Source organism: Gymnoscopelus microlampas (assembly GCF_963454915.1).
Source record: "Gymnoscopelus microlampas genome assembly, chromosome: 22".
In the NCBI taxonomy this organism is placed as follows: Eukaryota; Metazoa; Chordata; class Actinopteri; order Myctophiformes; family Myctophidae; genus Gymnoscopelus; species Gymnoscopelus microlampas.
The window spans coordinates 8,615,010-8,637,692 of record NC_139959.1 but is presented as its reverse complement, the minus strand read 5'-3'; the positions used below and the strand labels follow the sequence as shown (position 1 = coordinate 8,637,692).

The 22,683-nt window shown below is 41.9% G+C and overlaps 1 protein-coding gene across 1 annotated transcript in view; it reads left to right on the top strand.

Annotated features, from left to right (window-relative positions):
- Positions 1–22,683, top strand: part of plxdc2b (plexin domain containing 2b) — a 139,529-nt gene that overhangs the window by 52,339 nt on the left and 64,507 nt on the right. The window contains exons 2-3 of the mRNA XM_084048773.1: positions 1,782–2,026; positions 14,149–14,295. Coding sequence (XP_083904899.1) covers positions 1,782–2,026; positions 14,149–14,295 — 392 coding nt within the window. The remainder of the gene's footprint in view (positions 1–1,781; positions 2,027–14,148; positions 14,296–22,683) is intronic.

Genomic DNA, 22,683 nt, shown 5'->3' with positions numbered 1-22,683 from the left:
CATCCAGCAGTGCCTGCCATCAGTCCATTAAGTGGCAACCCAGCGATAAGGTTGATTGGCCGTGAGTGACTGCGGCCTAACTGGTGTGTGTGATGGATGCTGAGTCACTCTGAGTCACTCCTAACCGCTTAAACCCTCTATTCTAATAGTGAAACGGTCTGCTATTGTTTCCAATGTTGCCATGTCCGCTTATTATAAGGGATTTTGGCCTTTTCCTCCCTGTAAATTCGGATTTAAATATTGGTAGTTGTGAGTTTTTTTTGGGCTTGTTTCTAAAGTGTAGTTGCTTATTTTGGGCTTGCTTCCAAATTATTTAAACCAGTGGTTCTCAAATATTTTCATGTCATTTGTCCACTGACCCCCATCTGAAAATATTCCACATTTTATTTCAAGATTTTTTGAAAATAGCAGATCTTCAAGGTGCGACGCGTTGTGAGCTTGTAGATCGGCTATTTTCAAATAGCTCATGTATACAGTATATAGGTTTAAAGTGCTCATGTGGCCACTTCGCTTCTTCTGGGCTTGTTTTCCTAGACCTGGCTGCTTTTTTCTCTCACAAAATCTGGCAACACTGGTTGTTTCCTTCTACACCGACTCTCTTCGGCAGAAATAGCAATAGACCTATAACTTTGTGACTTGTGTGAGCATTGTAGATCGGCTACTTCTGGCTAATGTTCCGCCAGAATAGGGTGGCGTTTGGGTTCAAGTAGTTTAATGTGCATTCTGTTTCAGCCAGAGAGATTTCTCACTCCAGTGCAAAAGAGAACGGTCCATTAAGACAGTGAGTTATGATGGAGAGACGGAACGATTAATGATTCAAGAGGCGCCTGCCTCCGAGGCTGGAGCACGGCCTTATTGACAGTAAAAAATGTTATTGTCCTATGTAATTGTGTTACTTCTGTACCATCTACCGGTGCACACTGCAGGCTAAGAGGTTTTCCTTTCAGTTTCACTAATTGGGGCTTCAATGGCTTACATTTCATTGGCTTGAAGATAGTGAACATGTCGCATAATTACACCAATAAAAGTATATTTGCGGTGACAGTGAGTTTATTATGGGATTTGTATTTGGTGTTATTTGACTTTGTGCCGCCATGCAAGGGATTTGCACTGTATTTGTTTCATTTTTACTTTAACTTTTTTCATTTGATCCCCAATTTCGTCGTCTTTGTCACTGCTATACCGTTGGTCTGGGGGGGGGGCATACGTTAGTCCGACAGACCATTACTCTGACTACGTGGCATAGAGTAGACAGACATCCACATGTCTCCTCCAATACACATGGAGTCAGTTGCACTTGAGGAGTTTCACCAGTAGGGCGTGTGTCGCGGGTTCGAGTCCCGATCCCGACGGCCTTTGCTGCGGGTCACTCCCCATCTCTCTCCCCATTACTCCCCCCATTTCCTATCTGTCTATACTGTCCTATCAGTAAAGGCATAAAAAAACAAAAAATAAATCTTACAAAAAAAAGAAATAAACAAATCTTGTATAGGGGTCCCTGGTACAAAATATTTTCAGATCCTTGACATGAAAATGTTTGATAACCACTGGTTTAAACAACAAGGAAGCCAGCCCAAATAAGCAACTACACTTTAGAAACCAGCCCCCCCCAAAAAACACCAATATTTACAAGCGACATTACAGAAAAACAAGTCGCTTATAATAAGCAGACTTGGAAACACTGGTCTCCGTGCCCTGCATCGCTAATGTACTCTTTTGATTTTTTTTTCCTATACCACTGTTATTCGTTACTGAACTCCTCGCTCATCCTGTCTCCTCAGGGGCTTTCTACTCGTACACGCAGGGGCTGGCAGCTGACGAGCTAGACGTGACGGTAGATGTGAAGCTGTACAGTCACCGATGGAAGAGATGGCTGTCCCCAGAACCACGCAACATGGACAGTAACCGGGCCAGCCCGGACCCGGACCAGGAACCGGACCAGGACCCAGAGGACCTGGAGGAACCGGAGGGCTTCCCAGGTCTGCTCTCTGCTGAGGACACACAGGACAACAGCTCCCAGATAGAGGTAGCCTATGGCTTTGATTCCAGTGTTGGAAGATTTTGTTTGGGGGGTCCCTGGCGCAAAATATTTTCAGATGAAAGGGTCTGCGGACAAATACATATTAATCTGGGGGTCCTTGAAAATGTTTGAGAAGCACTGGTTTAAACAGCATTAGGAAACAAGCCTAGTACAGCAACACAATCAATAAACTCCAATCCCCATTTAAATCCTGAGTCGTACCTAAAATACTAACACGGATCCTTGCCACTATAAATCTCTGTGTTTAGTAATTAACAAGAGGTCCAGGGGGGACGTTTTAGGATAAATATTTCATATCAAATTAAGCCAACCCCCCCAGGTGTTCTTCCACCTACGGTAAGAGACTGGTTCCTGTTAAGCCGACCTCAGACAGAGCAGAAGAGGAAATGAACTCAGACCCCCCCACCCCCACACACACACACACACACACACACACACACACACACACACACACACACACACACACACACACACACACACACACACACACACACACACACACACACATACACACGCGCGCACAATTCAGCGGGGATGATGGATCTCCGGGAAATTAATCACTGGGCTCTGTCTGTGTGTGTGTGTGTGTGTGTGTGTGTGCGTGTGTGTCTGTGTGTGCACGTGTGTGTGTATGTGGCAATGTATGTGGCATGTAAATGAAAGGCAAAGCCCATGTCCCTTGTTCTGGTGCCTGGCCGGGCGCACCGCACCGCGGCGAGGAGTTTTGTCATAATGATGGCGGCTCCCTGGGCCTCAGACAGCTCGTTAAGTCTCCCCGTGCCTTCTAATCATCTCAGGTTCAACAGCCCAGCATCGCTCAGCATGGGAGGGGAGGGGAGCTTTGATCGTCAGCTGTAAAACAGGCACTCGCAACGCGCACAAGTGTGCAAGTCCTCTTACAAACACACACACATACACAGGCACAAACTGACCCAAACATTGTACCCACACACACAAACATGTGCAAGCACCCCCACAGCATGACACACACACAAACACACACAAACACGCACGCACGCACGCACGCACGCACGCACGCACGCACGCACGCACACACACACACACACACACACACACACACACACACACACACACACACACACACACGTACACGTACACGTACACCATCATAAACACAATAAACAAGACCTCTCCCTGGTTGTTTTCCTCCTTTTGGGCTCATTTGCTGTTGCAGAACGGAAGAGGTGGTCTGCAGCACAAACAAGCTGTCATTGCTCCTGTCATTATCTACCCCTCCCCCACCCCCCACAAATACACACAAACAACCTCATACCCCTCTAGCCAACGTTCTTTTACCTTTTTGTTGACAAGAAAAAGGCTTTCATATTGAGAAGGTGGTAACGGTAAACAGGAGAGACGATGACTCCATCCCCTGCAGCATGTAAGCTATGACGGTACTGTTGAATGATGATGGAGGGATAATGGGGAACGAGATAGGAGGAATGAGTGTCCACTATGGATGATCATTATTTGGCATTTTTGTGCTTTATTTCAGGTAGGTCAGTGCATTGGTTCTCAAACATTTCCTGGTTAAGGACCCTCAAATTGATTTGCATTTGGCCGCTGACCCCCATTTGAAAAGTTGTTGTGCCAGGGACCCCCATACAAGATTTGTGTTGTTAAAATTTTTTCATAGCTGATGTATATAGGGTTAAAGAGGTTAAACTGATTTTCATGCTATATTAACACATTTTGCTGGGAACCCTTGAGGTCCCTGGACTCCACTTTGAGAACCACTGGTGTAGAGAAAGAGGAAACCAAGGGCAGAGAGAGAGAGGAGAGACGTGATGTGAGGTCGGATTCAAATTCTGGTCCTTGAGCTGACAAGAAGCATATAGGCTGTGAACTAACTGTCTGGGACACTATAGGCTCAGCCAGTTAGGCACCATCGCTGCTTAAAATGCCAGTGTGTCATCTCTGAACCATTTGAACTTGAACTACAGCACCATTGCAACTCCCATAAATCAGCCCACCACTTCAAAACAACACTCACCGTGACCTTTCTCCGGTCTTGCGGCCCTTCTTTTTTTTTTTGCTTCAAGGGGAGACAGTGTTTGGGTTAGCTGGTGCCTTAACACAAGTGTTGGCAACAATACTTTTCCCCACACCTCCGCCATGCAGGTTCCAAACAGTGGCCATGATGACGCAGACTCTCAGACGCCAGCCCTTGACTCGCCGTGAGTCACGGTGCCTATCTTAGTTTGACCCAAATGAAAACAACCTGCCACTATAGTCTGTGAGGTCAGCAAGGTGTCCTCAGGTAAACCGACAGAATAATAGTCCTCCCACGAGGACAAAGACGGAGGGGAAAGAGCTGGTATGCCCTGGATGTAAGCGAGGTTTCATAACCATTTGTTACTGCAACCGCAGGCAAGCCTGGACATGCCACAAACTAAGTGACTTGTGACAGTGATCTATTCTCTGGTGTTGTTTTGTTGTTTGCTGTCTGCTGAAGAGTTGATTTCTGCATGTGGTTCTTGATGCCTGTCTGGTTGTGTCATTTCCAAAGTCCAAATTCTTTATCGGAGGCATTAGACTGAGACAGTCATTGGACAATAGGCACGCGATAAGATGTGATATGCACACTCATACATACAAACATACTACTACTGCCTTGTAGTTGTCAAATAATTTCGATTATAACTCAGTTTCACACCTTGCTGTGTGAACCATGTACTTACTTCATGCATAAGATCCTCGCATCAGACCGTTTAGAAATATATTACTCGTCGTGTTTCTTCGGAAATTGATGGTGTACATTTGGCAGTGTATAATAAATCAGAGTGAACAAACATGTTTACACCTGGCTCTTCACATAATTCATTCATTTGTCATGTCACAGGATGTCCAGGTGCTTTCTCATACGGCCATATAAAAGTCAGTTTGGTGATATACAGTACAGTAACACTGTGTGTGTGTGTGTGTGTGTGTGTGTGTGTGTGTGTGTGTGTGTGTGTGTGTGTGTGTGTGTGTGTGTGTGTGTGTGTGTGTGTGTGTGTGCGTGTGCGTGTGTGTGTGCGCGTGCGCGTGTGTATGTTTTGGGACCACATATTTATTCCACAATGACTGTTGTTAGTGTATAGCTTGCCTTGATGTATGGCATTATGGGTGTGGTTTGTAGTTAAGTGTTGTTATTTGATATGTTCAGCTGTACTCAGGTTCTTACTACTAGTGATGGAAGAAGTACTACATTTTTTGACTTAAGTAAAAGTATCAATACCCTATTGTATAAATCTGTTACAAGTACAAGTCCGGTACAAGTACTCATTATGCAGAATGGCCCGTTTTTTTTGTGGAGTAAAAAAGTATAATATTTGACTCTGAGATGTAGTGGAGTAGAAGTTAAAGCATTGATAATTGGAAATACTCCAGTAAAGTAAAAATAACTCAAAATTGTACTTAAGTACACTGCTTGAGTAAATGTACTGAGTTACTTTCCACCAGTGGTGTGGTTTGTAATTAAGTGTTTGATATGTTCAGCTGTACTCAGGTTCTTACTACTGCCTGCTGCAGCACTGTATGTGTCTGTCTAGCTTGATGCTTCAAAATGTTCTCTCTCGGGTTCTGTTTGTTTACTCCTACAGGAGGGAAATTAATGCAGGGAGACAGTGAGCTGCTAAGTTCCATGAATTCCATTACTTCATGTTGATTCCCGGAGGTGCGTTTATCCCTGCCTCCCAGTCCGTGTTGCAAAACCTGAATATAATTAATTTGGAAGTTTGTTTTTTCTTTTCTTTCTTTCTGTTTGTTTTGTGGTTCAGTTTCATCATGTTCATTGGGCCAGTGGTTCCCAAGCTGGGGGTCGGGGTCCCCAAATTCTTTTGCGGGGTCCCCAGATGATTAGCTTAATGTGCAAGTGTTTTCTCACTCAACAGTAAACAAACCAACATACAGTATAACTGTATACAGGGTATCTGCACATTTCTAAAGTGACAATTTAACGACTTTTAAGACCTTTTTAATACCAAATTGTCAAATATTACTAAGAAAGAGGCAAACGTTGTGAAAATAGCCGATCTACAAGCTTGTAGTTCGGCTATTTTCACAATATTTATCTGTGGAACCGAGTCAAACAATTCCAAGTGCTTTTCAGGGTGTGGGGTCCCCAGTTCAAATATTATTATTTTGGGGGGTCGCGGCCTGAAAAGTTTGGGAAACCTTGCATTGGGCAATAGTGAGAGAGATCTTCAATGAGGGAGATCTTCCTTGGAAAGAGGTGTATTTCCGTACTGTAGACTGTATCACATGTGACTTACGCCCTATCTCATGTTTGACCTCCCTAGCTGTGAGTGTATATGGTTTATTCGCTCTGCCTCTGCCCAAAGGCTTTCTTAAGCCCATTTCCCACTGGACAAAAAAACTATCCACTACCCAGTATCGCTCACTAACATCTGGCTTTTCTCTTTAATGGGAAAGGTTACAATCGGCATTCATTCCTGGGAAAAAATGTCTGTGTGCAGTAGGCAAGGGTATTTATTGGCTGCGGTTCGAATCAGCAGTGATGAAAACATGACACCCAGATAGAGACACTAGGAGTGTAACGGTTCTCGATTTAATATTGAACGTACAGTTCGCCGTCCTCGGTGCAATTTCGCACTTCAGTTTTGCAATAACATTTTGCACTACTACTCGACACACATTTCTTACTGCCGAAATAGCACTGTGCCTGTGTCACTGGAGGAAACCCCTCCCCGTGGCCGTGAGGTAATCCAACCGTGTTGCTCACCAAAAATAGCCGATCTACAAGCATCATTGCGATACTTCTACATTGTGAGCGTGTAGATCTGCTATTTTTGTTTTTGCTTTTGTCATCTTCTCAAAAAAGAAAATGTATTCACCTGGTGTTTTCATCAGGATGAGGGACAATTATTTTAGCACTTAGCTTATGGCTAGTGACTAGAGATATTTGTCGGGACTCTGGACAACCCCGGTCAAGCCTGGACGTCTGGTCACGGTAGTTGCAGTGCATGATCAGGATGACGAGAGGGGTCATTGGGTGTGACCAGATGTGAGCTACACAGCTGTGTGTAGCTCATTCTGAAGAAGGCTGATTGCATCCTCAATGAACCCAATCGCCCTCTACACAACAGGTTCCAACTAAGCTATCAGAGCAAAGGAAGGATTCTGCAGAGGCAAATAAGAACAGCCATGTTTATTGGCAAGTCGTTTGTTCCTTCAGAAATTAGACTTTTAGATGAGAGGGACAGTACTAAACGTAGGATGTGATGGATAGTATTGTGATCAGGGCCAGTGTTGTGCGTGCGTGCGTGCGTGTGTGAGTGTTAGAAGGCTGGAAGGAGGTGGACTGTACTTGTAGTTATCTGTTTTATGATTGTTGTCTGTACCTTCTGTGTGTATATTAGTATTTTATGATTGTTTTGTTTTGTGTACCTTCTTCCTACACTATAATAAAGTTGACCTTACCCTACCTTTGAATAATTAATGCATGGCTACACTCGAAGTACCTGGACATTCAGGACTCTAACATAGCGTAACAGTAGAGCATGCATTCAGACATTAGACAGCGCGCAACACCATACTTTAACACTGAGGTACAGTAGTAGAGGGGTAGACAATATCTGTTGGATTTGTCTTATTTGTAACGTTTAGGTAGGTGGATAGGTAGAGGTTGAGTACCCAAGAGCAACGGTCACATATACAGTAGCTGAAGCAATCACAGTAAATGGTGACAGTAAAGGGATCAGGTTGTAACAGCAATGTTTTCACTTTTCCAATGTCCTGTACATTGCACTTTACTTCACTAGTAGGGTAAGGGAGTGATTCTACGCAGAGTAGACAGGTGGCTGTCCAGTCGATATAGCCATTTTAGTTGTATGAGGTTGCAGTTGACATGTAATGAACATACCAGTCATAATTCCAGTGTGGTTTATGTAGCTGTGATTCTCTGTTCTTGTCTGTTGCTCTGTCTGTCTCTGTCTGGTAAGAACTGTTTGGCTCCCCACTTGTGTCCAGTGATGGAAGTACTACTCACATATTTTACTTAAGAAAAAGTATCAATACTGCAATGTAGATATACTCTATTGTGTCTGATGTTGTTAAATAGAAGTCCCGTATTTCAAAATGTACTTGAGTAAAAGTACAAAAGTATCGGCATCAAAATATAGTTAAAGTACCAAAAGTAAAATATATTTTCCTCTGAGATATAGTGGGGTAGAAGTAAAAGTATTGAAAATTGTAGATACTGAAGAAGGTAAAAAAATGTTTTTGAAAATACCTCACAATTGTAGTACTTGAGTACATGTGCTTAGTTTACACCACTACCTGTGTCCTGCTAAGTACTGCACCTGTGACTCTATATATATCGACACCGTGTTGTCCATCTAACGCCCGCCACCAAGTGGCAATAATACCACTACAAAATAACAAATAATATGCCAACCTCATAAATGGCTCCTACACAGTTAATAATTATAATACTTTACAATAATGCTTTCAGAAGAGGATGCTTTTATGGTGCTGGATGCTGGCAGGTGTGCATTGTATCTGAAGTTTCAAGTTTCACCGCATGCCCCACCCAGCAACAACAACACCAAACTGCTCCTAGCTAAGCGATGAATAATGGATCACAGGCATTATCGGCCGATGAAGAGATGTACGCATGAGTGATCGCCTCCTTTTAATGCTTCCGTGCACCAGTCAGTGGGAGGATTTATTTGTGCTTTTGTGTGCGTGTTCGCATGCGTGTGTGTGTGTGTGTGTGTGTGTGTGTGCGTGTGTTATTTTCTTTCCACATTTTGCATTATTTATTGAAAGCTAAAATCCAGCAAGTAGAGTCATGGAATAGCTATTATCCACAGATAAAGACAAATGTGAATGGGTGGATAAATAGTGTTCAGTGCAACTTCCTGTAAAAATATTTTCATTTCTGGTTTCTTTGGCAAAAGTTATTGTCCACACCTATGGCACTTTTCCACTGCAGTGTACCGGTTCAACTCAACTTGATTATACTTGACTTGTTTCTACTTGACTCTACTCCAGTGAATCCCAATCTTTTCTGGAGCAGGGCCCAGTTGAAAATCTTTGCAGCTGATCCATCTGACCACTTCCATCTGAAGCGGTTGGATGGGTGTCCCACGTTTTGCCAGTTATTTGGCAAAACACTAAGACAATATCCGTACCCCGGCCCATAGGTTGGGAATCGCTACTCTACTCGCTTTTGGTACCATGTTCTTCATTGTCCACTGCAGGTACAGTAGTACCCCCTCAATGTAGCTGGTCATCATAGCAATGTCCAACCCTCTGCGTTTTAGCATGCTAAAAGAACATTGTTGGCTTGTCTAAAAACAATGTCTATTCCTTTAGTCCAGCAAGAACAGTTTCTGATAACATTTTAGGCAAGAAATAGGCAAGTTGCTCAATATTGATTCATTTCATATTTCGTGGACCCTAGTGATGATGGTTTCTGACCAATCAAGAGTCTGCTGTGTTTTCACGTCACCTTTTGGTATTGCCTCAGCTATCTTGGAACCTCAATGGAAGGTATACTTAAATAAAATGGCAGGTGTCAGGTACTATATTCCACAACTTTTGCCCAAAGGAAAACCAAAAAAGAAGAGTAATAGTCCAGTCGAGTTGAGCTGGTACCATGGCATGCAGTGTAAAAGTGCCTTAAGTTAATTTCAGCAACAGGATTCCTACGTAATACCAGCTCCGGGAATCATTTCCAAGTTACCGTTCTTTCATTTTACAGAAAGGTCCCCCGATAAACTAATAATGTTACAAAGAAATGAATTTTGTTTTCTCCTGGAAGATGGAGCCATTCAGAAATGAAAACATTTCTGAAGGCGCGGAGATATTCAGGCCTCGCCTGTAATGCAATATTGATGTGAAAGCCAGCGCAAAGTGAATGCCTCGGACAGAAATGGGAATGAGTCTGGGATTGGTTTGTGTGCTGAATGCATTTTTTTCGTTTTTGTGCTCTTGGCGTTCGCAGCATTCAGATCCGTACACAATGGGCCTCCAATAAGGGTGTAACTGGCCCTTATTGACAGCAATATGTGCTCTCTCCTTTTCCCCGGCTGCTTGATGTAGAGGTGTATGACAGACAGACAGGATGCAGGATCACTCTGGTGTTTGACAGCCAAGGCTACAGTCCTCCTCTCCCTCCTTCATCATGTAGCCATCCATCTTCCAGGCACCTCCTTTAAGCATTCATCTCAGGCATCGTGCTGCTCTCCTTCAGTAGAGCCTGTGGTGTGGGTTGTCTGGAATTCAGGCAGTTAAATTAGCGCGTGCGTGCGTGCGTGTGTGTGCGTACACGCCAGTGGTGTAAAGTAACTAAGTACATTTACTCAAGTACTGCACTTAATAGTCCAGGGGCCAACACTGATATTTTCACAAATTGGTACCACCTAAGGTGACCGTAAAGTTTTTGTATTTTTGTCTTCCTACATGTCTCTAGTTTATATTTTGGTATGATAACCCTTCCAATCTTGTAGCTTAATGGCAGTTATCACTACCTACCGGCTAATGTAACCGGTAGGAGACACAAAGTAGAATCTTTGTGTCTCCTACCGGAAATACAACCGGGCATCAAATTATTGCGACAAAAAACAAAATATATCCATGTATTCAAGGCTTCATGGGGTGTGCAATTGATAACTTCTCAGATTTTTGGTGTTTGCAAAAACACTGCTTTCCATAAGCTTGTAAAAGTTGACCCTCCTTTGGTCTAGGGTGGTTATAGCTGAATGGGTAGAGAGTCCCCCTGGGAAACTTAAAGGAGGAGTTCACCCAAAAAATGATTTATTTTCTATCAATTGCACACCCCATGAAGCCTTGAATACATGGATATATTTTGTTTTTTGTCGCAATAATTTGATGCCCGGGTGTATTTCCGGTAGGAGACACAAAGATTCTACTTTGTGTCTCCTACCGGATACATTAGCCGGTAGGTAGTGATAACTGCCAATAAGCTACAAGATTGGAAGGGTTATCATACCAAAATATAAACTAGAGACATGTAGGAAGACAAAAATACAAAAACTTTACGGTCACCTAAAAAATATTGCTTGGCCCCTGGACTATAAGTGCACTTTGAGGATTTTGTACTTTACTGGAGTGTTTCCAATTTTCTATAGTTTTACTTCTACTCCACTACATCTCAGAGGCAAATATTGTACTTTTTACTCCACTACAATTTAAATACTTTAGCTACTAGTTACTTTGTAGATTTTGATTATTATTATGAAACATACATGAACCACTTCAGCCCTATGTATACTTAGGCTATTTGAAAATAGCAGATCTACAAGCTCACAACGCGTCGCTTTGCGACATGTTATGAGCTTGTAAATCGGCTATTTTCAAAGCATTATTTTACATTTGGAAACTTGTGACATGGGACATTCTGCATAATGAGCACTTTTACTTTCACTACTTTTATTTATGGTATTGGTACTTAATGTGAGTATTTCTTCCACCACTGGTGCACGCGTGCGTGTGAGCCCATGTGCGAGAACATCTGCCTGCCTGTACTGTAGCCCTAATATCTCACATGGTCATGGGGGGGATTCTCCCTTATGGCTGAGGTAGATGTATGGTTTCTCATGTGGGAGACCCCGTAGACCAGGGTTCAAATCCAGGTGGTCACATTACATATACTGTGTGTGTGTGTGTGTGTGTGTGTGTGTGTGTGTGTGTGTGTGTGTGTGTGTGTGTGTGTGTGTGTGTGTGTGTGTGTGTGTGTGTGTGTGTGTGTGTGTGTGTGTGTGTGTGTGTGTGTGTGTGTGTGTGTCTCTCAATGCCCTTTGCTCTGTCTTGGCAACCCCCCCCCCCCCCACCCACATTGTTTATATCCCCCCCATACACCCAGCTGGAGGATGGAATCTTGCTCACCCTTCCAGTCACTCTTCCCCAGGAAACCAGAGGAGAAATCTGGGAAAAGAAGAGGCAGCTCAGCAGCTGGTCCTCCCTCTCACCTCCACATACTCCCATTCTCCACAGAACCACTTATAAGCCAAAACATCTTGTGCTCATTAGTGCAAAACTAATCAGACTTGGATTTGTGTCTAGTCATTTAAACCAGCGCCCTTGTTTTCTACCTACAAAGTATGTGCCGACTTGCGGCTGCCTTTAGGCTGTTTTTTAACTCTAACAAGAGCTAACAAGATTTGTCTGTGATTTAACCAGTGTTGAAAGCTTTCTGGTGGTGTTCGTTTAAACCTACAAATATACCAGAGGCCAAAGTAAAAAAAAACCTGCAAGGCTGCACTCCATTTGGCAGGAGTTCAGCGGGATATACAGTGTCAATTAGCTGTTATTCCAAAACTGTTAGGTCGATCTAAGCAAGAGATATATATATAGTCGTGTCGCGTCACACGACACGACTCTCCAATATTTATCCACGGCATTAAAATAAGTTGAAGTGAAGAGCTGCATTTGGATTAGCCTCGCTGCTTTCATGAAATCCAGGGCATACGAGCACTGATTTCTATAGCTTATTTCTATAGCTGATTTCTATAGCTGATTTCTATCGATCATGTTTGTATCAGAGTAGTAGTAGAGTATTTTCGTCAGTGAGGTCACATTCATAAGGACTCATACTGCAGAAGTGCACTTACCTTTCTTCCATTGCAAGAAAAAGCATTTACCATTTAAAAACATCGGACAATGTGCTTGGATAAAAGAAACATCTGCGAGACGTCCCATTAGACCCAGAGGAAAAGAGACAAGCTTTGTGGGGTCCATGAACTGTGCATTATTCCAAACTCTGTACAGGAAACCATAAAAAGCAGACAAGCCTCTCCCATATGGCCTATAAAAGGCCCATGAAAGTGTCTGTTGTAAAAGGCGGTCCTGACGTTGCAGTCTGGACGGGCTCTTTGAGAGTTCAACAATTTGTTCTGGCTTGACATTAGGGCTGCAACTGTCAATTATATCAATTCTTGCCGATTATTCGCCTACATCCTATTAAACAATGTTTTACATTTGTATACATCAACAAACCGATTAACCACTTAAGCCCTATTTTATACTTTGCCGCACAACGGTGTCGTGGAAGAAATTGTAAATAGCAGCTCTACAAACTCATTTCGATGCAATGTGTTGTCAGCTTGTAGATTGCCTGTTTTAACAACTTTTTATTTTATTTTACAATTTCTTTAAGTTTTTCACCTATATTTACATGCCCAAACTAGGGATATATTATTAATCGATTATTTTATTTCAAAGAATATTGGTGATCGTTTATTTTTTTTAATATCGATTAAATTGATTAGTTCTGTTAAGTGCAGCACCGCTACTTGACATCTGTTCTTTCTTAATTTGAGGCACACAGACACACCCACCACAGCAATCAATCTGATCTAATCCAGTGGAGCAGATAATTTGTTCCACAGGAGAGAAAAAAAAGTTCCACAGACATATTCCAGGCTTTGTGAGTTGGAACTGCATTATTAATGTTCAGTGTGTAAAAATTTTGGATGGGAGGGGTGTGTTAATTGCCATAGTTTATGAGCTGGAATTTGGTTTCTAGGCTGAGGGCAGCTGAGCGGCATTCTGGGAAAGATGTCCTTGTTCAGCAGCAAAACGACTCCTCATAAATAACCTATTAAGACCTGAGGCCGATTCTACAAAGCCCTTCTAAATCAGTAGTTGGGATAATAAATAAAGAAATGGGATAAATACCTTAGTACACAGCACACATAAAAGTTGTTTCTTCTTTCATTTCACCGCTTTCAATCTGGTGCCCCTGTTTTGGGCGCGTCATTATAGGACAAACATTTTCTAAAACCTTCATGAATGTTCAAAAAATTGCAGATCTTCAAGCTCACATTTGTACTTTATTAACAGCAAATAGTACAGTGGTACGATTATACAATGATGCTAAAAGGACAACACACAAAGCCCTAAGGGCTTGTTTCCATTGTGGTCCTATGTATTCAATTAATCAAGATCTCAATTCATGTAGATCCCCTATTTCGCCTATTTTTGCATAACACCATCGCACGACAAAGTATAAAATAGGGGTCAAGTGATTCCTGGTAACACTTATGATGATGACATTGTAAACATGTCCACAGGGTGAATTATGATTATGACTTTTTTTTCTTTTACACCAACAGGAGGACACAGATCATAACTATTACACATCAAAGACGTACGGCCCCACTGACCCTATGAGCAAGGACTTGTGGGTAAATGTCGACCAGATGGACAAGGAAAAGGTGAAGATCCATGGGATCCTGTCCAACACACACAGGCAAGCTGCGGTAAGACTCAACACACACAACCACACACACACACACACACACACACACACACACACACACACACACACACACACACACACACACACACACACACACACACACACTAAATGTATGGTGTGGATGTCAGGTGGAAATCTTGTCCAAAACCTTAACTTTTCAGGAAATGGAAAAAAGATCGGCTTGAAGATCGTCTATTGTTGCACGACACTGTCAAACGAATAAGTATAAAATAGGGCATTAAAGTAATGAAAAAACATGAAAAGATGAAATATGGATATACAAGGTCTCTGCCTGTCTGACAGCAAGGATATGAGGGTATTATATGAGCTTGTTGGATACAGTAAACTTTCATTTGTTTCATCATAAAATAGAAAACACAAGGTGTTCTAGGTGTCATCTCGAAAAAAATGGGAAAAAAATATTGATAATGAAATGAAATGCCAACGATGTTAACCACATATAGTAGGGTTTAACGTGTAAGTTACGCTTTAACTCAATGACTGACATGGAACTCCATATTTGGGCATGGCTGACATCATAGTTTCATCAGTGATGATGCGAGTGTTTGATTCAATCATATAGGTCACCTGAAGACACACCAGCGTATCCACACCAGAGAAAAACCTTTCCACTGTAAACAGTGTGACAAGAAGTTCAGTTGTCTAGGTAACCTGAAGACATACCAGCATGTCCATACGGGGGAAAAAGCATTTCACTGTAAACAGTGTGACAAGAGTTTCAGTGTGTCATCTCACCTGAATAGACACCATCGTATCCACACTGGAGAAAAACCTTTCCATTGTAAACAGTGTGACAAGAGTTTCAGTGAGTTAGGTAACCTGAATAGACACCATCGTATCCACACTGGAGAAAAACCTTTCCACTGTAAACAGTGTGACAAGAGTTTCAGTGAGTTAGGTAACCTGAATAGACACCATCGTATCCACACTGGAGAAAAACCTTTCCACTGTAAACAGTGTGACAAGAGTTTCAGGGTGTTACAGCACCTGAAGAGGCACCAGTGTATCCACGGAACACTACTCTGTCCTCCAGTGCATCCTGAAAACATCTAAACAAGCATGGTCTGAAACACTTCCAGCCCAAATGAGAAACGCTGGGATGGGATCATGACTGGAACAGATGCAGATTTATGTGTCTGGTACTGGCAGAATTTGCCTCATCTTGGGATTGTGAAATCACGGAAATTAAGTAAATAGTTTTAACTTTGTGGACCATCTATAACTGTGGTTGAACCTGACAAATACAAATGTCTAATCTCATGTACTGTACATACCTACTGCTATGTGGACCTACTGAAATACTACCATCTTTTTGTGGTAACACCTTATGTCTAACCTCATGTACATGCTGTACCAGCTGGAGTATGCTACTTGTATATATGTAGATATATATGTTTTGCCTATCCTCGACACGTGTCTCTGTTTTTTTTCTTTCCCTCCTTGCTCTCTCTGCTCGCCTTCTCTTTTTTTATTTCCTGAAAACAACAAAAACGAGCTTACACAGAAACGTGTGGCATTTTGGATGGAATCTGCTATGTTTAGGATTGGTGTACTGAGCCTGAAAAGGGTCTTTCTGACAGAAACATTGGATCTTTGCTCCACACGTTTATCCCATTAAGACCTGAGGCCGATTCTACAAATGCCTTCTAAATCAATAGTTCTCAAACTTTATTTGTGCCGAGGACCCCCAAATTGATACAGTAGTTGGCTGCGGACCCTCATCTGAAAATGTTTTGGGCCAGGGACCCCCAGAAGAGAAGATTTGTGTTCCAAATCATTCAACATTTTTCAAACACTTTTTTTCTGAAAAACTTATAAGGGAATACGCAAGAAAACCAGTGAGCTTGAGCTCTTGGTATGCTGGAACATTTGTATGAAGCCAAAGTGCTACTCTGCCCTGCCCTGCAGTATATCGTTGCTGTCGGGCGGAAACCGGTTATGTCCATATTTCAACTTTTTATGTTTTTTTAGTAAATGAATGCACTACTTCATCATACTACAGTGTCACACAAAATGAGCAAAAATGTGCTACAAGCTCACAATGCATTGCGATGCAACACGTTGAGAACTCGTAGATGTACACCTTTTTTTGTGTCTGTGGGTTTTATAAATATTCAACCAATGACAAGTATTAACAAGAGCTTGTGACTAAATAATAATAACTACATTGGATGGAACACAGGTTATTTTTTCCATTTCCTTGACAAGTAACTGTTGTTGGTTGTGGATAACTGTGGATAAGGTTTCCACCCAAATAGTGATGATTATGAGGCAAAGACTCCAAATCTCCCCTCCCTCTTCCCTGGTTACCTCTGCACCAGCAGGTGCCCTCACGAGAGGCGCATACTGATGACTCACAAGGCTGCATTAAGGAGTGACTGCCAGGGGGCATTGTTGCCATGTCCACTTACTTATTATAAGCGACTTTGGGCTTCCTTTCCTATAAAGTTGCTTGTAAATATTGGTAGTTGCGGGTTGCGTTTTGTTTTTTTGGCGGGGGGCTTGTTTCTAAAGTGTAGTTGCTTATTAGTGTGGTTGCCCTAACAGGGCAACCAGACTATAGTACTCTATAGCTTTCTTCCACTTCTTCAAGATAAACAATATTTCAAACCGCATCTCCTCCCACAGTTTTTATCCCCTAATGTTGTGCCATATATCAAAATGACTGTCTAAATCGGGAATCGTGTGCTTGTATTTTGCTAAGAGATTGGTTAAATAGTTTAATTGATATTGATTTATTAGTGCATTAAATTCACCCATCCACTTTAATGGAAAAGTGAAAAAACTCAAATTCAAGTATTGTTTTCTCAGAAACCGTAAGAGCTAGAGTTACCAGATTTGGAGGGAAAATTCATAATATTGTCCGAAATTATTGAAAAAAATATCACACCATTCGGCCTCATGGTGGCGCTATAACAGCCCCCTTTACGTTTTGGCCTGTAACTCTTGAACCGTAGGTCCGAAAATCAAAATTTCTTTTCACCTGGATTCCTTGGGTCACTACGCATCTCCCCATATAGGCCACGCCCATTTGCGTCAGGATAGATTTTTTGATATTGATTTATTAGTGCATTAAATATCCCCATCCACTTTAATGGGAATTGCAAAAAATTCCATTCAAGCATTTCTTTCTCGGAAACCGTAAGGGCTACAGTTACAAGACTTGGAGGGGAGGTTAATAGTTTATTGCAAAATTATTTCAAAAAGGATCACACCAGTCGGCCACATGGTGGCGCTATAACAGCCCCCTTTACGTTTTGGCCTATATCTCTTGAACCGTAGGTCGAAAAATAAAAATTTCTTTTTCCCTAGATTCTTTGGGTCATGACGCAACTTTCCATATAGGCCACGCCCATTTGCGTCTGGATAGATTTTCCGCCATTTTGAATTTTCTTCAAAACACACTTTTTGCTCCTTTTCCTACATTTTTTTTCCAAATCTCACAAGAATCGGTACACGTGATCTATGAACCCCTGCAAGAAACCTGTCCAAACGGCATTATGATAGTCCTTACCGTACTTCCGTAAATTGTTTCCAAAGTTAGCGGGAGGGACCCGTTTTACCAAAAATGGCAAAAATCACAAACGAAACGTCCAATCGATCCCAAATTTGAATCACATGTCGAGGGTGATTTACTCAACGACTCCCCAAAAGCATGTCCACTTTGACCCATAGGGGGCGCCACAAATAAGCACAATGTCACCGTTTGTTGCAAAAACATGATTTTTGGGGGGGTCGGTCCCTTCAAAATGAAACGCAAGCGATCTCAGGAGTGACGTGAAAATGTAATTGGCGCAGTCTCCGACGGTATTCCTCCCGCCGTATTACTGGAGTCCCGACCGGCGTCGGCGCAACCACACTTTGCAATTGCCAATTGCGACGCGTCTAGTTTGGTCTTGCTTCCAAAAATAATAATAATAATAATTTTAATTACTGGTTCTCAAATATTTTCATGTCATGGACCCCCAAATTAATGTATTTGTCCCTATAACCCCCATCTGAAAATGTTGTGTGCCAGGGAGCCCCCGTACCAGATTTGTGTTAGAATGTTTCAAAAATCTTCCAATTGTGACGCGTTGCGAGCTTGTAGATCGGCTATTTTTCAAATAGCCGATGTAAAGTATACAGGTTTAAAGTGCTCATGTGCTCCTATAATAGTCGCTTCTTTTGAGCTTTTTTTTCCTAACCTTTCCCAGGTTGCTTATTTCTCTCACAATATCTGGCAACACTGACTGGGGGAGAGGGGAGGAGCGTGGCTTGGAGTGAGGCGGTCCAGGGGGGCCACTTTTGCAAAGTGTAACCCAGGGTGAACAATGGCTGGTAAAAGAGATAGAAAGGAGTTGCACATTGTGTATTCTGCTCCTCATACCTTCAGTCACGCAATGATGGATTGAGCCATACAAACCAGGCATGCTATTCTTCTCAGGCAGAGAAAGGACTGGAAAGCAAAAGGCCCTTTCATCCTGATCATAAGAACGGAAGTGGGCGTTTTCTCAGACTTAAACCGCGTCTGGAAAATCAATAAGCTCGATGTGAATAATATATCACCTCCTACAGTACCTCCCTCCCTCTTGAACAGAGCACAGGATAGACATTCTGGAAAAATAGATAAAACTATGGGGGGGAAATTGAACTTAAGTGTCAGCCAGCTATGCCAAGCCTGACCAACATACCAGCCTAATAAGGTTTATGATGCCGGTGCTGGGCAGTTAAGTGACTAAGTACATGTACTCAAGTACAATTTTTACTTTTACTCCATTACAATTATTTGAAAACTTTAGTTAATTTGTAGTTTTGAGTTATTATTACGAAACAAAACATACGTTAACCTCTTCAGCTCTATTTAAACTTTGGCTATTTAAAAATAGCAGATCTACAAGCTCACAATGCGTCGCAATGACACGCGTTGTGTGCTTTGTGTGATCTGGTACTTACAGTATATTTTGATGCCAATACATTTTGTACTTTTACTCAAGTAAATTTTCATTACTGGACTTTTACTTGCAACAGTGTTTCTACATTGCAGTATTGATACTTTTACTTAAGTAAAAAGTTTGAGTACTTTTTCCACCACTGGTTCTGGACTCTGAACTCTAACATAATGGAGAAGTGTACCGCAGTACCTGGCACTGCCACATGGCAGCATTTCGACGCTGCCTGCCGCTCAGGATAAGCAGCCAATAGGATCATGAAACCAGAGACACCACAGAGGTCAGCCTCGTTACAACACAGCAGAGCGGTGGAGCTGTAGATTGACAGGATCCAAGATCCAGAGCGGTGGAGCTGTAGATTGACAGGATCATCATCATCTAGTTGTGGTCAGTGGTGGAAAAAGTACAAGTAAAAGTATGAGTACAAGTACAAAGGTTTTGTCATCAAAATGTACTCATTATGCAGAATATCCCGTTTCACAAGTCTTCAAATGTATAAAATGTATTGAAAAAAATAGCAGATGTGACACGTTGTGAGCTTGTAGATCGTCTATTTTCAAATAGCCAAAGTATATATATAGCGGTTAATGTATGTTTTGTAATAATAATCAAAATCTACAAAGTAACTAGTAACTAAAGTGTTCAAAGAATTGTAGTGGAGTAAAAGTACAATATTTGACTCTGAGATGTAGTGGAGTGAAGTAAAAGTACCGAAAATTTGAAATGCTCCAGCAAAGTAAAAAATACCTCAAAATAGTAAATGTACTTGTAGTTGTGTTGTTACTTTCCACCACTGGTTGTGGTGCACCACAGTATTACTCCCCCATGGCCTAATCCAGGCTCAGGCTGCTGTATGTTTACGATGGAGTTCTGTTTCGGGTTCATCGTCCCAGCATCCCGGCGTGGTTCTGCACATCTTGGTTATTAATTTCCCCCCAGGGCTGAAGTAATTGCTATGCAGGCAATATGTTTGAGGTAATTTAGATCAGTGTTTCCCAAACACTGGGTTTGAGACCCGTGTTTAGGTCACGGACCAGTTTTTATGGGTCACGCCACGAGTAAAGATCCCTTGTTTCCGTTCACTACTTTTTATTATTATTTCAAAAGATTTTAAATAAAAAATAACTAACATTTTCAGAAATTAAAGTAGTGTAGAGTAGTTCACCCAAAAAAATACTTATTCTTAATCATATACACACCCCATGAAGCCTTGATGGACTCAATGGAGACTCTTTGAGACTACACCGGTCATCAAATTATTAGCCTCGGAAACCCATGCCTTTTTTTTTGTTTCAAAAGAAAAAAAGCCTGGGAGAACCATGCAGGAACGGCAGTCTCTAAACCTTGTTATCTCCTAACCAATCAGAGTGCAGAGGGGCGTCGCTCTAAATTTGGTGACGTCAGCGTGTTCCATACACAGGCCGGGGGGGAGGGGGCGGAGGGGAGGGGAGGCGGGGACATAGATTGGTGAAGCAATAGGAAGCTGCGCTGGAATCCAGCGCCTGGGTTTGGATCCGCCCTTCAAGACCATCGATTGGGCTCGTTCTTTCAGTCTATCAAATTATTGGCTTAAAAACTGAAAAAAAACTTCATGAATTCAAGGCTTCATGGGGTGTGTAATTGATAGAAAATAAGTATTTTTTTGGGTGAATTACTCCTTTAACAAGAACATTTTCAAGAGAATTTAATTAATTTTCCAAGAAATCTAAGAAATGTCTTAAAAAATATATCATTTATAGTGAAACTAGCAGATCTATAAGCTCACGCATCCTGAGCTTGTAGAGCGGCCATTTTCACTAGTTTCTGTCCCTGCAGGGAGACCCCAGATTTCTCTTGGGGGGGCTTGAGCTAAAAAGTTTCGGAACCACTGATTTAGATGTTGTTTATTTAATTTTTTTAAAGCCCATTGAGTTATGTACATTTGTTCCATTTACATTTCCCACCCCTTTGTTGATGTCCATCCATGGAGCATTAGAGAAGCTATGTTATTGTTGCTCCATCTGACAGGTCAACAGAAGTGCACCGCGTACAGTCATGAGCACGAGTGTACACGCCGCATATCGTCTCTGTCGGGTGGAAACCTCATATGTCCAAGAACTGTTTCTTTTCAGGATTCAAATTCAAAAGTAGCAAAAGTAGCAGATCGACAAGCTCGGAACGCGTCGCTTCGCGCCGCGTTCCGAGCTTGTGGATCTGCTACTTTTGGTGTTTTTGTGTGACGCTGTAGTATGATCAAGCAGTGCATTCATTTACGAAAAAACACAAAAAGTTAGAATATGGGGATACAAGGTTTCTGCCCGACAACAGCGATATATTGAAAGTGTGGTTTTGCTGAAGTTGGAAAGCTGAACTGCGTTCGATGACATTAATATGTGTTGTGCTTGGCTCCACCAGATAGACATCAGGATTCAAACATTTTTCACAAACTTGTTTTTTTTACCCACTGCTCCCAGGATCCAAATGTATTCTATTTTTCCTTGTGACACAAGGATAAATGAGACTTGACGTTTGGCGGGTACATGTTTTTTTAAATGATGAATAATGTCATATACAATATTTATGATTCTAGCAGTGTTATTATGCACCACACAAATGGAACAAACTGCAGGACTCGATTGCTCTCCATAGAGACATTCAGGGTGCTTCTTGAGGACACACTACATAGTGACTGCACCTGTTTCATGTAACCCTATATTTATTTGCATCTGTGATTTGTTTTAAATGTTTGTTATTGTTTTTCATTATATGTATCGTATTTTATAACTGTACTTGTTTTCATGCTGTGATCAGGGCGTCCTTGAAAAAGAGAGCTTGCTCTCAATGGGCTTCCCTGAATAAATAAAGGAAAAAGAAAGATTTATAATGCGCTTAAAACGTTCCATAACACATAGTAAAATCCTGAGCCTTTATTTAACTCCAAGTGTGTAAAGAAAAGAGCTGTAAGGATAAATTATTTTACTGTGGAGATGGTTCTAAAATAATTCATGCTGCCTGGCCCGAGTGGTGGGACAGGTAAAACACAGAGTTACTCTGTGTTTACATTTCACATTCTTCCTCCTCAGTCCCAAAACCCCACTTGTTTTAAATGTACATATGTCTTTTCTACAGTATGTATTATGTTTCCTACTTGTTCCCCACGTTTCAAAGCTGCGATGTAGCTTTTCTCTTCTACCCCGGATTTGAACCCGGGACCTCCTGCCCAAGTGCTGACTTTTTTATTTTTTTTACCACTAACTAATAGAATCTGCCTGCTTGCTCTGGGGAGAAATTGAATTTTGACCTTTGGGTCAAAAATGTGTGTCAAACCAGAAACAGCATTGTGTCAAAGGTCGTGTCCAACCTAGACACAGGATCTAAATGTCTCAATAGAAGAGCAGGGAGACCAAATACAACCACCCCAATTGTATAAGTTATATTGTATTAAAGCAGCACTATGT